This window comes from Salvelinus fontinalis, chromosome 4 (assembly GCF_029448725.1).
Source record: "Salvelinus fontinalis isolate EN_2023a chromosome 4, ASM2944872v1, whole genome shotgun sequence".
In the NCBI taxonomy this organism is placed as follows: Eukaryota; Metazoa; Chordata; class Actinopteri; order Salmoniformes; family Salmonidae; genus Salvelinus; species Salvelinus fontinalis.
Genome location: NC_074668.1, coordinates 35109088 through 35125095, shown reverse-complemented (window position 1 = coordinate 35125095; position 16008 = coordinate 35109088). Strand labels below are relative to the sequence as shown.

General features: G+C 45.3%; 1 protein-coding gene across 11 annotated transcripts in view; it reads right to left on the bottom strand.

Annotated features, from left to right (window-relative positions):
- LOC129853625 (ankyrin-1-like) overlaps positions 1 to 9252 on the bottom strand; it is a 192295-nt gene extending 183043 nt beyond the window's left edge. For 5 of the 11 annotated variants that reach the window (XM_055919851.1, XM_055919862.1, XM_055919854.1 and 2 more), the window contains exon 1: positions 8457 to 9252. In XM_055919851.1, the coding sequence (XP_055775826.1) occupies positions 8457 to 8582 (126 nt within the window). In that variant the 5' untranslated portion in view covers positions 8583 to 9252. The remainder of the gene's footprint in view (positions 1 to 8456) is intronic. The other 6 variants (XM_055919863.1, XM_055919853.1, XM_055919858.1 and 3 more) reach the window with 2 other exon arrangements.
- Positions 9253 to 16008: the final 6756 nt, after the last annotated feature.

The following is a 16008-nucleotide window of genomic DNA, read 5'->3' as shown; positions in this document are numbered from 1 at the left end:
AGTGAGACAACATTCCACAGGCCACAATCAACAGCCTGATCAACTCTATGGTGGTCACATAGAGTTGCCTCTGAGGTAAATGGTGGTCACACCAGATACTGATTGGTTTTCTGATCCACGCCCCTACCATTTTTTTTAAAGGTATCTGTGACCAACAGATACATATCTGTATTCCCAGTCACGTGAAATCCATAGATTAGGGCCTAATTCATTTATTTCAATTGACTTTATTCCTTATATGAACTGTAACAGTAAAATCGTTGAAATTGTTGCATGTGGCGTTTATATATTTGTTCAGTGTAAATTCAAATTTAGGTAGTGTTTAGAGTAGTTAATTACTTTTTTGCCGTGTAGCGGTGTAGATAACTACTGAAACAACACACTACTTTTTGCAAAAATAAAATATGGGTGAACTAGGCAATAATTTCCTTTCTTTTTCGTTATCAGACCTGCCTAAATCTTACTTGAAACGTTTTTGTGTTTAATAGGCTAAGTTACACATTCTGTTAACATATGACCGCAAAGTGATCTGTTCTTGCAATTTATCATCTGACATGTTCAGATTTACATACACAGCTCAAAAAAATAAAGGGAACACTTAAACAACACAATGTAACTCCAAGTCAATCACACTTCTGTGAAATCAAACTGTCCACTTAGGAAGCAACACTGATTGACAATAAATTTCACACGGTCCCGTGTGGCTCAGTTGGTAGAGCATGGCGCTTGCAACGCCAGGGTTGTGGGTTCAATTCCCACGGGGGGACCAGGATGAATATGTATGAACTTTCCAATTTGTAAGTCGCTCTGGATAAGAGCGTCTGCTAAATGACTTAAATGCAAATGGAATAGACAAAAGGTGGAAATTATATGCAATTAGCAAGACACCCGCCAAAACAGGAGTGATTCTGTAGGTGGTGACCACAGACCAGTTCCTATGCTTCCTGGCTGATGTTTTGGTCACTTTTGAATGCTGGCGGTGCTCTCACTCTAGTGGTAGCATGAGACGGAGTCTACAACCCACACAAGTGGCTCAGGAAGTGCAGTTCATCCAGGATGGCACATCAATGCGAACTGTGGCAAAAAGGTTTGCTGTGTCTGTCAGCGTAGTGTCCAGAGCATGCAGGCGCTACCAGGAGACAGGCCAGTACATCAGGACACGTGGAGGAGACCGTAGGAGGGCAACAACCCAGCAGCAGGACCGCTACCTCCGCCTTTGTGCAAGGAGGTGCACTGCCAGCGCCCTGCAAAATGACCTCCAGCAGGCCACAAATGTGCATGTGTCTGCTCAAACGGTCAGAAACAGACTCCATGAGGGTGGTATGAGGGCCCGACGTCCACAGGTGGGGGTTGTGCTTACAGCCCAACACCGTGCAGGACGTTTGGCATTTGCCAGAGAACACCAAGATTGGCAAATTCGTCACTGGCGCCCTGTGCTCCTCACAGATGAAAGCAGGTTCACACTGAGCACATGAGCACATGTGACAGACGTGACAGAGTCTGGAGACGCCGTGGAGAACGTTCTGCTGCCTGCAACATCCTCCAGCATGACCGGTTTGGCGATGGGTCAGTCATGGTGTGGGGTGGCATTTCTTTGTGGGGCCGCACAGCCCTCCATGGGCTCGCCAGAGGTAGCCTGACTGCCATTAGGTACCGAGATGAGATCCTCAGACCATCTGTGAGACCATATGCTGACACATGCACATTTGTGGCCTGCTGGAGGTCATTTTGCAGGGCTCTGGCAGTGCACCTCCTTGCACTAAGGCGGAGGTACCGGTCCTGCTGCTGGGTTGTTGCCCTCCTACGGCCTCCTCCACGTCTCCTGATGTACTGGCCTGTCTCCTGGTAGCGCCTGCATGCTCTGGACACTACGCTGACAGACACAGCAAACCTTTTTGCCACAGTTCGCATTGATGTGCCATCCTGGATGAACTGCACTACCTGAGCCACTTGTGTGGGTTGTAGACTCTGTCTCATGCTACCACTAGAGTGAGAGCACAGCCAGCATTCAAAAGTGACCAAAACATCAGCCAGGAAGCATAGGAACTGAGAAGTGGTCTGTGGTCACCACCTGCAGAATCACTCCTGTTTTGGGGGGTGTCTTGCTAATTGCCTATAATTTCCACCTTTTGTCTATTCCATTTGCACAACAGCATGTGAAATTTATTGTCAATCAGTGTTGCTTCCTAAGTGGACAGTTTGATTTCACAGAAGTGTGATTGACTTGGAGTTACATTGTGTTGTTTAAGTGTTCCCTTTATTTTTTTGAGCAGTGTATAATAATTTTTTCACAAAGTAGTTTAGATGTAGTGAACTACTTTTTCAAAGTAACTTTAGTTTAAAAAATACTATATTTTTGGTAGGGGTAGCTGTAGTGTATATTAACTTCTTTGCACCCTGAAGTAATTGGTAGCTTGGTAAACTATATTTTCAGAGTAGCTTCTCCAACACTGTTCAATAGTGTGCATGTCCTTCACCAGGTGCACTGCAGCCTGCCCTCACCTGCTCTGCAGTGCATCCAACTAACAACACTCCATCATATTCCAGACAAGGCCTGACCAGTGTAGTGTATACTGTTTAGTTTAGTTTAATAAGATCCCCATTAGCTACTGTACTAGCAGTAGCTACTCATCCTGGGGTCCACATAAAATGTACAAATGCATGACGAACTACATGACAGTAAAAGAGAACAAAATAAGATATTACTTTGAATAGAAAATGATATATAGGAAAGACACCAAGAAAGAACAAAAAAAAACTATTTACACACTTCATATACATATTCATATTTTATATACAGTACATTTCAATTAGATCTATATATTAAGAGGAGAGGCGCTGTGATGCAAGATGTTTATAGAAAGAGCAGAGGCGCTGTGATACAAGATGTTTATAGAAAGAGGAGAGGCGCTGTGATGCAAGATGTTTATAGAAAGAGGAGAGGCGCTGTGATACAAGATGTTTCTAGAAAGAGGAGAGGCGCTGTGATGCAAGATGTTTATAGAAAGAGGAGAGGCGCTGTGATGCAAGATGTTTATAGAAAGATGAGAGGCGCTGTGATGCAAGATGTTTATAGAAAGAGGAGAGGCGCTGTGATACAAGATGTTTATAGAAAGAGGAGAGGCGCTGTGATGCAAGATGTTTATAGAAAGAGGAGAGGCGCTGTGATGCAAGATGTTTATAGAAAGAGGAGAGGCGCTGTGATGCAAGATGTTTATAGAAAGAGGAGAGGCGCTGTGATGCAAGATGTTTCTAGAAAGAGGAGAGGCGCTGTGATGCAAGATGTTTATAGAAAGAGGAGAGGCGCTGTGATGCAAGATGTTTATAGAAAGAGGAGAGGCGCTGTGATACAAGATGTTTCTAGAAAGAGGAGAGGCGCTGTGATACAAGATGTTTATAGAAAGAGGAGAGGCGCTGTGATACAAGATGTTTCTAGAAAGAGGAGAGGCGCTGTGATACAAGATGTTTCTAGAAAGAGGAGAGGCGCTGTGATACAAGATGTTTCTAGAAAGAGGAGAGGCGCTGTGATGCAAGATGTTTATAGAAAGAGGAGAGGCGCTGTGATACAAGATGTTTCTAGAAAGAGGAGAGGTGCTGTGATGCAAGATGTTTATAGAAAGAGGAGAGGCGCTGTGATACAAGATGTTTATAGAAAGAGGAGAGGTGCTGTGATACAAGATGTTTATAGAAAGAGGAGAGGCGCTGTGATACAAGATGTTTATAGAAAGAGGAGAGGTGCTGTGATGCAAGATGTTTATAGAAAGAGGAGAGGCGCTGTGATACAAGATGTTTCTAGAAAGAGGAGAGGCGCTGTGATACAATATGTTTTTTTAAGCTAAACTTGCTTTTTGCTTGAGTAACCTCTGTTGGCAGAGAATTACACGATGACATGGCTCTATACATAACTGAGTGACGCATTAAATCCGTTTTTGGTTTGGGTGCTGTGAAGAAACCCATAGTGGCCATCTGTGACCAGATCTTCAGTGGGTAGGCCGTTTCTGGTAAAAACAGGCTTTTTGAGGCCTACCTCACTTATTGCTCCACATGTGTGTCACCACCCACATGAAAAAAATTATATATTATTAACTGGGTGGTTCGAACGCTGAATGGCTGACAGCCGTGGTATACCATGGGTATGACAAAATATGTATTTTTACTGCTCTAATTATGTTAGTAACCAGTTTATAATAGCAATAAGGCACTTCAGGGGTTTGTGATATACGGCCAATATACCACGGCTAAGGGCTGTATCCAAGCACTTTGCTTTGCGTCATGTGTAAGAACAGCCTTTAGCCGTGGTATATTGGCCATATACCATACCTCCTCGTACCTTATAGCTTAAGTATACTATGGCATAAATACTGTAGTACTCACTGTAGTGTTGTGCGAAGTAAAGTCCCCGAAAGCACTACAGTGAATACTGCTCTGTTCTATAACCTCTGCCTTCTTCCTGTGGTGTAGCTGTGAAGCCAGGCTAATGACCTTGGACACAGATCAGTGTCTGTCACGACTTCCGCCGAAGTCGGTCCCTCTCCTTGTTCGTGTGGCGTTCGACGTCACCGGCTTTCTAGCCACCGCCGATCCACTTTTCCTTTTCCATTTGTTCTGTCTTTGTCTTATCACACCTGGCTTCACTCACCAATCACTTGTTTATTATTTAACCCTCTGTTCCCCATGTTGTATTTGTGAGTGATTGTTATTTGTTATGTGGATGATTGTTCAGGGGTTGCACTTTTGTTTTAGACTGTGTTTTTGGCACTTGTATGTGTTATGTGCTGTCATTTGGAAACCGGTATTAAAGTGCGCCTGTTTATTATACTCCGCTCTCCTGCACTTGACTTCGCCTCCCATATACACGCATTACAGTGTCAGAGAGGAATTGCCGGAGCTCTGAGTGATCTACTCGATCACAAAGGCTTTTGACATGTCAGCAAGTAACACCCTTACCATTGTTGTTTTTCTGGAGTCTGTAGCTGTCAGCCAGGAGTATGTGGCTTTCACAAGACTTTGGAAGGTAGGCATACTTGGTTTGTGCCCTCAGGGAGAACTGTTGGCATGAATTTTTTCATGATGAAACTATCCTGTTTTTTTTCCAAGACGTGAAGTTATAGAGATCGGCCTCCAGTCACTCGTAGTACATGGGTTTTACACTATAGGCATGGGACACACATTGGCAGTCTTCCAGACAACAGGAACAGTCCCCTGGATGTTAACCCTGCCAGAGGGACCACTTAATGTACCCTGACCATCTGAAAATGAACCACTACCCACTATCTAGCCCATTCAATAGACGTAATGTTAAACTTACAGTATACCATACCATCTATTCACGAAGCTGCCTACCTCCTGAGGGCAATGCCCTGACTGACCGACGCTTCCCAAATGCTCTGTCTAAACGTCGATATGCCTCGCTTGCAATTACGGTTTTGGAAGCCTTTGGAACGTAACTTTCATATCGACAAAAAAAATCATGAAGAAAAATGATGAAATAACTACACACCTTTATAGGGGTAGAGTTCCCACGCGGCCATATCTCCATGTTACAGCGCTTGCTAATGGAAGACAGATGTGACCACCTGTGTATAATGGAAGAAGGACGTCAGAATAGTGTTGTCACTAACAAATAGTGCCGGCTGCAATTGTGTTACACCCATATACAGTAGTGTATATTTTGCATTTGTGAAATCATTTTCATGTGATAGGAAAGAGGGCTTTATGTTTCCAAAACTATAACGCAAGTACAGATTAAAGTTTCTAAACATTAAAATAGAGTGTCAGGATTGTAGTACATTCAGCGGAGAACCCAAAAGGGGGAAGCTGTAAGCTCCCTTCGGTTCTGTAAAGCTACCGTGGTTGCATGTATTCTACACATACTGTATGTGTGTTTCTGCATGGGGCTGTGCATGTGTGTGTGTGTTTCTGCGCGTGTGTGTGTTTTTGCTTCTGCGTGTGTGTGTGAGTGTGTCTGCATTTGTCTGTGCATGTGCATCAGTAAAGTGAGAGAAGTGTATCTGTCACCAGGAAGGGATGACCTTGCTACAGTACTGTAGCACTGTGAGGACAGGGAAAAGGGACACTCCAGAGAGCAAATAGATACCACAGACAGCTGATGAAAAGCCGCATAAACACAGGTGTCAAGTGGCGAAAATGAGGAAAAAACCAAGTCAAATAGTGAATACCATTATATCTCCACGAAAGCGTTGGTGAGAACAGAGATAAATAAATCTATCAGTGAGCGAGCCATCGTGCCTGAGATAAGAAGCCTTCGGGAAAATATTCTGTAAAAAAAAGCATAAATGGGGAACACAATTCAACCATATCCTCTGTATAACCCAGCACTGGCCTGTGTGTCACCCTGCTCTGAGACTAGTGTTTACTGGGTGTGGGTTTTTCATCATGTTTAAATGTTCCCCGAAAAAAATCCTACTGTCTGCACCACAAACACAGCCTCAGAACCTCAGGCCCACGGCTAGAGCAACGGGACACCCCAGACATAACATTATGACTGTACTTCACTGGGATATCTAGAAAAAAAATGGAAAATGCAGGACGAGAGAGAGAAAGTTCCCCCTGTGATAACATCTGCTCCAGAAACCAAGATAGCCTCTAAGCTGGAGAGAGGGGAGAGGAGGGGAAGGCTGGGGTGGTCACAACACTTATTTAACAGACTTTATTAAGCTGGGTGGCTGCTGGTTACATAAGTGACATGGGATACTCTGTAACAATACACTTTCAATCAAAGTTGGGCTGCATGGCCAGGATGTCTGTCTCTCTCCCTCTCCACTACACGGCCCTCCTTTTCTCACTCTCCCACTGCTCGCTACACACACACACACACACACACACACACACACACACACACACACACACACACACACACACACACACACACACACACACACACACACACACACACACACACACACACACACACACACACACACACACACACACACACACACACACAAATCATAAAGGCAGAGTGAAATATTGGGCACATGGACTTAGCAACATATGTCTATTACAACCTCATGATTTGTAACATGTACCAATACTGATTTAAAAAACTATGCGGACTCAACAGTGGAACAAGACCAGCAAGTAATATAAAATAGCATTTCCACAGATAAAATAGCATTTCAACAAAAAACAAATATTGAGTGGTGGGAGACCCCGAGGGCCCATTGGTTCTCAGGTCCACGAGTCACTTTCAACCTCCACTGTGACACCTGCCTCAGGTAGGTCTGAGTCATATCCTCTCTGCCCCTCTCATGCACCCCCCTCCTTCATGCCCCCCTCCCACTCCCCATTATCTCTTCATCTCAGACTCCTTCAATTCATACCGACCTTTCTTTCCACCCCCAATACATCTGCAGCCATACGCAAACTACGCATGACAAACCCACCCCTACCCCAGCACCCGTTCTCCCCCCAGTCCCCATCCTGTGGGGTGAGGAACACTAGTAGCCGACTGCCTGTCTGTCTGTCTGTCAATATCTCTGTCTCTACTGCATCAGCAGATTAGTTTACAGCAGAATAGTCCTACAGGCAGATACATGCAGCTGAACACCAGCTCAGGGGTATACAGACAGACAGACAGACAGACAGACAGACAGACAGACAGACAGACAGACAGACAGACAGACAGACAGATAGACAGACAGACAGGACACAGAGGAATGTCTTATCATATGATAAACAATGCTCATCGATGGCTTTGACAAGTGCTAATTTTAATTCATGACACTAAACGAAATGTGAAAAGAGCCAAATAGGGATTTCCCAGCTATCCCAGTCATAATCACAGATTGCGCTGATACAGGTCCATCTGTAACCCACAACAGCCAGTGATTGATGGAGCAGAGATTTAGAGTTTGCAGCAAGTGCCACTGGTAAGACTGTACCAGTGCAGTGCACAGGTCCCAGTATGAGAAAAGCCTGCAGGTAATTATTACTCCTTAGTCAGCAGTCATTGTTCTTAAACGACAGGTAGAAGGAAAAGGATGAGGAGAGAGAGGGGCACAAAAACATGTCCTCTCTCCGCTTTAAGGTATCACTGAGCAGCGTGGAAGTGAAATGTTGCTCATTGACACAATACGCCGCAATGTGATTTCTACCCAATTTAAAAACAAAAAAATTAAATTTGGAGAACTGCTAAAAAAAAGCCAAATTGACTCCAGCCATTATCACCTTGGCTGCTGTAGCTTCAGTCACCTCAGTTGATAGGGGACATAACTTTCTAGGACAAACACATGTCATACAGCAATTAGCTGTTAGGCACTAGCTCAGCACCGGGATAAAGAAAATAACTCTAGTTTTGTTTCATGCCAAGTCAAACAGCAGTTACCTCACCGTAAGCCATCTACTACACCCATCGTCCACCTCTGCACTGTTTGGAGAGAAAAGTTGTGCTGTTCAGTGCAGCTGCGTCGACCCCCTGTGATCGGACCCCTTACCTTGCGCTTTTTATCCCGCGAGCGGTTCCTCTTCTTGGCCTTCTCCTCCTCCTTCAGCAGGCGCTCCGCCTCAAGCTGGATTTTTAATTCCTTGTTCTTCACGAGATGTTTGGCAGCTTGTGCCATGGTTCAGCCTCGTTGAGCCGACTGTCTGGTGCAGCTGAAGGTGAATGAGGCCTGGCGAGGTCCTGGGGTTGGGGCTGAGAGGCTGGGGGGTTGCAGCGCTGGAGGTCCTGCCTGCCGTGGGCGGACACTGACGCTGAAGGTGCCGGTGTGTTCCCTTGTATGGCCCTGCTGTGTCTGAGAGAGCGTGCTCACACTCTGCCTCAAGGGAACAGAACAGGGGAATTCGGGTGATGCTGCACTTTTCTCTCTCTCTTCCTCTCCCTCTCTCTTGAGGCTCTAAGTCTCTCTTCCTCTCCCTCTCTCTTGAGGCTCTAAGTCTCTCTTCCTCCCCTGCTGTTCTGCAGTCCTGTGAAACTACTGCGACCCCCCTCTAACAAAATTAAGAGATTAAGAGAAGGATAGACGCTTTAAGTGAAAGTCAAATCTCGCTCTTGCTGCATTGATTTGGTTTCTTGTTGCAGGTTGGTTTTTTCTCTCCTCTCTAATAGTCCTGCTGCTTGTCCGTCTGTGGAGGCAGGTTTCGGACAGAGCGGTGGACAGGGCTGTTGGAGCTACAGACAATCACTGAGCAGCACAGGCATTCTGAGTTTCATCACACTCACTCACCAAGAGACCAGGGAAGACAAAAACCCATCCAAAACAAAAAAACTGCCTCTCACTCGCTCACTGTACTACTCCCTCCCTCTTCCTCTCTCTCTCTCGCTGCTCCCCCCTTACTCCATCTCTCTCGCTGCTCCCCCCTCCCTCACTCCCTGCTCTTTGGGCGCTGCGGCGAACAGGATTGGTACCCATGCAGGCTTGCTGGTGCAGTGTGTGTGCTTATGTGAGCAATAACAGACCATTCTATATCACACTCTGAGCTGCAGTAATAACACCAGCATGCCTGCTACCAGCTTAGGCTTCTCTCCCTCTCTTTTTCTCATTCCCTTGGTCATTCTCTCCATCTCTCTCTCCTGTACACTAGAAGGGTACTGTAAGGACAGCAGAGTGAGAAGCTCCTCCTATTGTTTTCTGTATCATGGTCAAAGTGTGTGTATGTCTAAACGTGCAGTGGAGGCTGCTGAGGGGAGGACGGCTCATAATAATGGCTAGAACGGAGCGAATGGAACGGCATCAAACCATGTGTTTGATTTAATTGATACCATTCCGCTCCAACCATTACCACGAGCCTGTCCTCCCCAATTATGGTGCCACCAATCTCCTGTGGTACTCATGTGATTGTGTGTGTTTAGCACATAGAGAGCGGGACTGACGAAGGCTGCACCTGTTCACTGGTATTGCTACGGTCATTTCTCTAGCGCTCCCTCTGCTCTCACTTTACCCATCACCCCTCCCTTTCCTCCCTCTTTCCTCCCCCTGCAATGCTGCTGATGCAGGCAAAAAAAAGATCCTTTAACATCTCCCGCTCCCTGGCTCACTTCATCACATGCAGCACACAAATACAGTACATACATACGTAAAACAACACACAAATACAGTACATACATACGTAAAACAACACACAAATACAGTACATACATACGTAAAACAACACACAAATACAGTACATACATACGTAAAACAACACACAAATACAGTACATACATACGTAAAACAACACACAAATACAGTACATACATACGTAAAACAACACACGTGCACGCACACAGAGATGGAGAAAACTATGGTCTTTCTGTATTTTCAGAGCAAATTAACTATTACCGCAGGGAATAGAGAGGAGAGAGCAGGAGGGGGAGAAAGGGAATGTAGGAATTCAATTCAGTAGAAGAGTTTTTTGGTTTCCTTCGTCATTCTCTCAGACTGTCCTGTGGTACGGACCTCTGGGGGGTGGTGCAACGTCATTGGCACAAACACAGGATGCCATCGCACCACCATCATTGACATTCTCTCTCTTGCTCTCTCCCTCTCTTTATCGCTTCCTCTCTCATCCTCTGAATTTCTTACCATCTACCAACATTTCTTTCCATTACTGCAGAATGATAAACGACGCTGTACCAAATGTGCATACAAGTTATTCCTTAGAGAGAAGGAATATGAAGTTCCTCACGTGAATTACATTGTTATGTAGTGTCAAGGATATCCTTTAAGATCTTTCAAATGTTGAACCCTCGCATTGTGCTACTACATCCCTCCTTAATTCATCTCTCTCTCTCTCTCTCTCCCTCTCTCTCTCTCTCTCTCTGTCTCTCTCTCTCTCTGTCTCTCTCTCTCTCTGTCTCTCTCTCTCTCTCTCTCTTTCTCTGTCTCTCTCTGTCTCTCTGTCTCTCTCTCTCTCTGTCTCTCTCTCTCTCTCTGTCTCTCTCTCTCTCTCTCTCTTTCTCTGTCTCTCTCTGTCTCTCTGTCTCTCTGTCTCTCTCTCTCTCTCTCTCTCTCTCTCTCTCTCTCTCTCTCTCTCTCTCTCTCTCTCTCTCTCTCAAAGGCATCCCCTCATCTGATAGCAGCTCACTATTCTGCAGCAGCATACAAATGAACAGGACTGGTGTTACTGTCTTCTGTCTGCAGTGCTACTGTTCACATCACTCTCATTCCCACAGCACCAGGCAGACACACACATTGTCTGTCACACAATAGATTACAGGTATGGAAAACATGGAGGCAAATTACTACAGCCCCAAACATAGTGTTATATTACTCTGACAATAGGTATTTTCCTAGGCCCAGTAGATCAGGCTTCTTGTGCGTTGTGTTTTCTCTGATCTAATAGCTTTTCATGTTTATAGAGTAACCACTTAATGTACCCTGACCATCTCAGACTGAACCACTACCCACTATCCTGACCCTTAGGAGAAGCCTCACCAACACATTACATCCTGACACACAATATATCATACTATCGTTCAGTATAAACAAGTTGAGAAGCTACGATTACACTGAGCATTGTCTCTGTGGTTTGTACCTGCAGTTAGATGGTCCTACCTAGGATTGAGTCTGGGGCAGAGGGGGAAAGCACTGAGTCTGGGGCAGAGGGGGACAGCACTCAGTCTGGGGCAGAGGGGGACAGCGCTGTGTCTGGGGCAGAGGGGGACAGCACTGAGTCTGGGGCAGAGGGGGACAGAACTTAGTCTGAGGCAGAGGGGGACAGCACTGTGTCTGGGGCAGAGGGGGACAGCACTGTGTCTGAGGCAGAGGGGGACAGAACTTAGTCTGAGGCAGAGGGGGACAGCACTGAGTCTGGGGCAGAGGGGGACAGCACTGAGTCTGGGGCAGAAGGGGACATAACTTAGTCTGGGGCAGAGGGGGACAGCACTGAGTCTGGGGCAGATGGGGACAGCACTGAGTCTGGGGCAGAGGGGGACAGCACTGAGTCTGGGCAGAGGGGGACAGAACTTAGTCTGGGGCAGAGGGGGACAGCACTGAGTCTGGGGCAGAGGGGGACAGAACTGTGTCTGGGGCAGAGGGGGACAGCACTGTGTCTGGGGCAGAGGGGGACAGCACTGTGTCTGGGGCAGAGGGGGACAGCACTGAGTCAGGGGCAGAGGGTGACAGCACTGAGTCTGGGGCAGAGGGGGACAGCACTGTGTCTGGGGCAGAGGGGGACAAAACTTAGTCTGGGGCAGAGGGGGACAGCACTGTGTCTGGGGCAGAGGGGGACAAAACTTAGTCTGGGGCAGAGGGGGACAGCACTGAGTCAGGGGCAGAGGGTGACAGCACTGAGTCTGGGGCAGAGGGGGACAGCACTGTGTCTGGGGCAGAGAGGGACAAAACTTAGTCTGAGGCAGAGGGGGACAGAACTGAGTCTGGGGCAGAGGGGGACAGCACTGAGTCTGGGGCAGAGGGGGACAGAACTTAGTCTGAGGCAGAGGGGGACAGAACTGAGTCTGGGGCAGAGGAAGAGAAAACTGAGTCTGTGACTGAGGGGAAAAGGACTGAGGCTGTGGCTGAGGGGAAAGGACTGAGGCTGTGGCTGAGGGGGACAGGACTGAGGCTGTGGCTGAATGGTGACAGGACTGAGGCTGTGGCTGATGGGGACATAACTAAGTCTGGGTCTGAGGGGGACAGAGCTGAGGCTGAGGGGGACAGGACTGAGGCTGTGGCTGAGGGGGACAGGACTGAGGCTGTGGCTGTGGCTGAGGGGGTCAGGACTGAGGCTGTGGCTGAGGGGACATAACTAAGTCTGGGTCTGAGGGGGACAGAGCTGAGGCTGAGGGGTACAGGACTGAGGCTGTGGCTGAGGGGGACATAACTAAGTCTGGGTCTGAGGGGGACAGAGCTGAGGCTGAGTGGGACAGGACTGAGGCTGTGGCTGAGGGGGACATAACTAAGTCTGGGTCTGAGGGGGACAGAGCTGAGGCTGAGGGGGACAGAGCTGAGGCTGAGGGGGGCAGGACTGAGGCTGGGGCTAGGCCAGAGAGGGACAGGTTGTGTTGCCCTGTTGGGAGAGAGAAGCACGCTGCTGCCCTCCTTCAACGTGATGGCTAGCACCGCCAGCACATTAACCGCTCCACTGGCCCTGTTAAAACACAGGCCATAACGTGACAGGTCCTCACACATGCACAACCAGTCCTGCCCTACAGAGAGAAAGAGAGAACACAACATCAATATCACACCCAGTCAAGCCCAGCAGGGTGATGGTCCATAGTTTAGCATGACGCATAGGATACTGTCAATCAGTCACAAGTTAACAAGACTGAAATAATACATCGTGGTGCAGCCATAGAAAATCAATCCCCTCTCTTACTGGCACCGACTTTTCTGATGTAAGTCGCTCTTGTTAAGTGTCTGCTAAATGACAAAATACAACAAAAAAAAAATTATCCAGAGAGAGTGGGGTTAGTGGTTAGGAAAACTGACCTGTAAACATATACTGTAGGGTTGCTAACCAGTCATTTATTAACCTTTTACTGCAGTGGCTCCCGAGTGGAGCAGCGGTCTAAGGCACTGCGGTCCCTGGTTTGAATCCAAGCTGTATCACATCCGGCCATGATTGGGAGTCCCATAGGGCGGCGCACAATTGGTCCAGCATCGCCGGGGTAGGCCGTCACTGTAAATATGAATTTGTTTTTAACTGACTTGCCTAGTTAAATAAAGATTAAATAAAAAGTTATAAAATAATAAATAAAATCAGGGTCACACAGAGTGTTTCTTGGTAGTCTTAAACAAATCTACTTTGAAACAAAAGTATACACCTCACACACATGGTTATGAGCTTAAAAAAAGAAGACACCTATGTACCATGTCAGATATAGAGTTGAAATGTATTACATTTTGCATCCCAATACTCCACTTTAAATACATCACAGAAAACAGAAATATAACAAAACCTTTTGACATAGAAACACTGGACATTTTTTGTTTTGTTTTATTAATTATGACATTTTGTTGAGGTAAACCAAACCTTTTTTGATGTACTCAGAGAACTGTTATTTGCATGTTTTAGCCACTACTATAAAATGGTAGATTATCAGATACTCAACAAGAAGGTCTGATTTCATTATTACTGAAACAGGACCCAAGTGGTAAATATAAAGATCCAGTCCATTTAAAAAAATTAGAGGCCCCTTAATTTCAGTGTTGTGATGCAAAAATTCTGATATTATTCATCCTAATCAGACAGATTTTCGGGAGAGAATAGAACACTATGAAAAAATATATATATTAAAAATAATTAAATAGGCCTTGAATTCATTTCTGATTTTGAAAAGGCTTTTGATACAGTATGACTGGAGTTTATATATAAATGCCTGGAATATTTTGGAGAATCTCTTTTACAATCAGTTAAAGTTATGTACAGTAACGCTAGGTGTGAAATAGTAAATAATGGCTACAGCTCAAGGTATTACTGTCAAGAGGAGTAAAACAAGGTTGTCCACTTTCGGGATATCTATTTATTATGGCCATCAAAGTGTTAGCAATTTTATGATTTATTTATGATTTATATTATCAGATTGCCGGTGGGGGGGATTAAAAAAATATTTATCTATAAATGTAGGCAAATTAACTATGAATTGAAAGAATAATAACTTGATGTAAAAAAAACATGAGATAAATAAATGAGCCTCAGAAATAGTGACAAATCATTGATGCACATTCATAGGTGTTAAGGCCCTAAGGTTAAGAGTTGAGAAATGTCCACCGCTGCTTTTTTCCATGTGTCCAGAGTGGACACCTTGGCCCTGTGGATCCTGGCCATGGAGAGCTTCATAAGTACAATTTCCTTAAATGTGAGCAGCCATTGTTGCAATGGTAACTGATAAGGTGGAAACTACCTTTGTACAATAATTTTCTTAGCAGCTGTGGTTCCTGCCAACCACACTCTCAGTTGGCGTTCTGACAAGTGCCAATCAGAGTCATCACAGAGCAACATCACTATTGGATCTAATGACATTATTTTATCTATTTGTACAGAGATGACATTGTTGACTTTCCCCCAGAATTCAACCCCCCCCGGGCATTTCCACAGCACATGCTGAAAAGTACCCAGGTCCCCTGTGGTGCAGAACACACATAATGGTGATGGACTAATTCCCATGTGATGCCTTTTTTGAGGTGTTAGATAGGTTCTATGGTAAAAAAATATATTAATTCATTGGTGATTGGGGATTCTAGATGATCCACATATATTTCTCCATACTGTCTCCCAATTTATTTGTCTGTTAGCAAGTGTAAAATCCATACAGTGGATAGAGTTAATGGTTTTTGTGCTGCTATAATTAATTGACTATAGATATCAGAAACAACTATTTTTGAGGGGCGTCTGTCCGTTAGAAGTTTGACAAATGGGTGTTCTGCTAGTGCTGCTCCCCAGGGGACCTCCATAGGCTTGCAAGGATAGGTGGAGTTGAAGGTCAAGACAAAACGATGAACCTGGGACATTAAAACACAGGCGGATTTCCTGGAAACTGAGGAGTCCATTCACATTGAATATGTTAGCTATTAAAATCAGATCCAACAATAATATCAAGGGGCTAGAAATCCAGGGCTTAAAAGCAAAGGTGTCATTCATGTGTTCTATTAAAACCACATTTTGGATCCCTCCACAGCCTCATAGAGGATCTAGATAATGTTTCAAACCTCTCTGGATTACAACCAAATTGTGATAAGTGTACAATATTACGTATTAAATCCCCAAAAATAAAACTTTTACAATACTGTGTAGTTTACCAATAAAATGGTCTGACGGTGAAATGGACATACTCACTACCATGGAAAGGAAAACACCTGTCTATTTGGGGGGAAATCGCCCTGATTAACTCTTTAGTCATATCCAAGTTTACATATTTGCTCATGGCCTTGCCTACACCTAGTGACCTGTTTTTTAAATTACATGAGCAAAAGATATTACATTTTATTTGGAACGGCAAGCCAGAGAAGTTTAAACGGGCCTATTTATATAATGAATATGAATTTGAGGGCAGAAATTATGAAATATTAAAGCATTAAACCTCTCACTAACGGCTTCAATCATACAAAAGTTATACTTAAATCT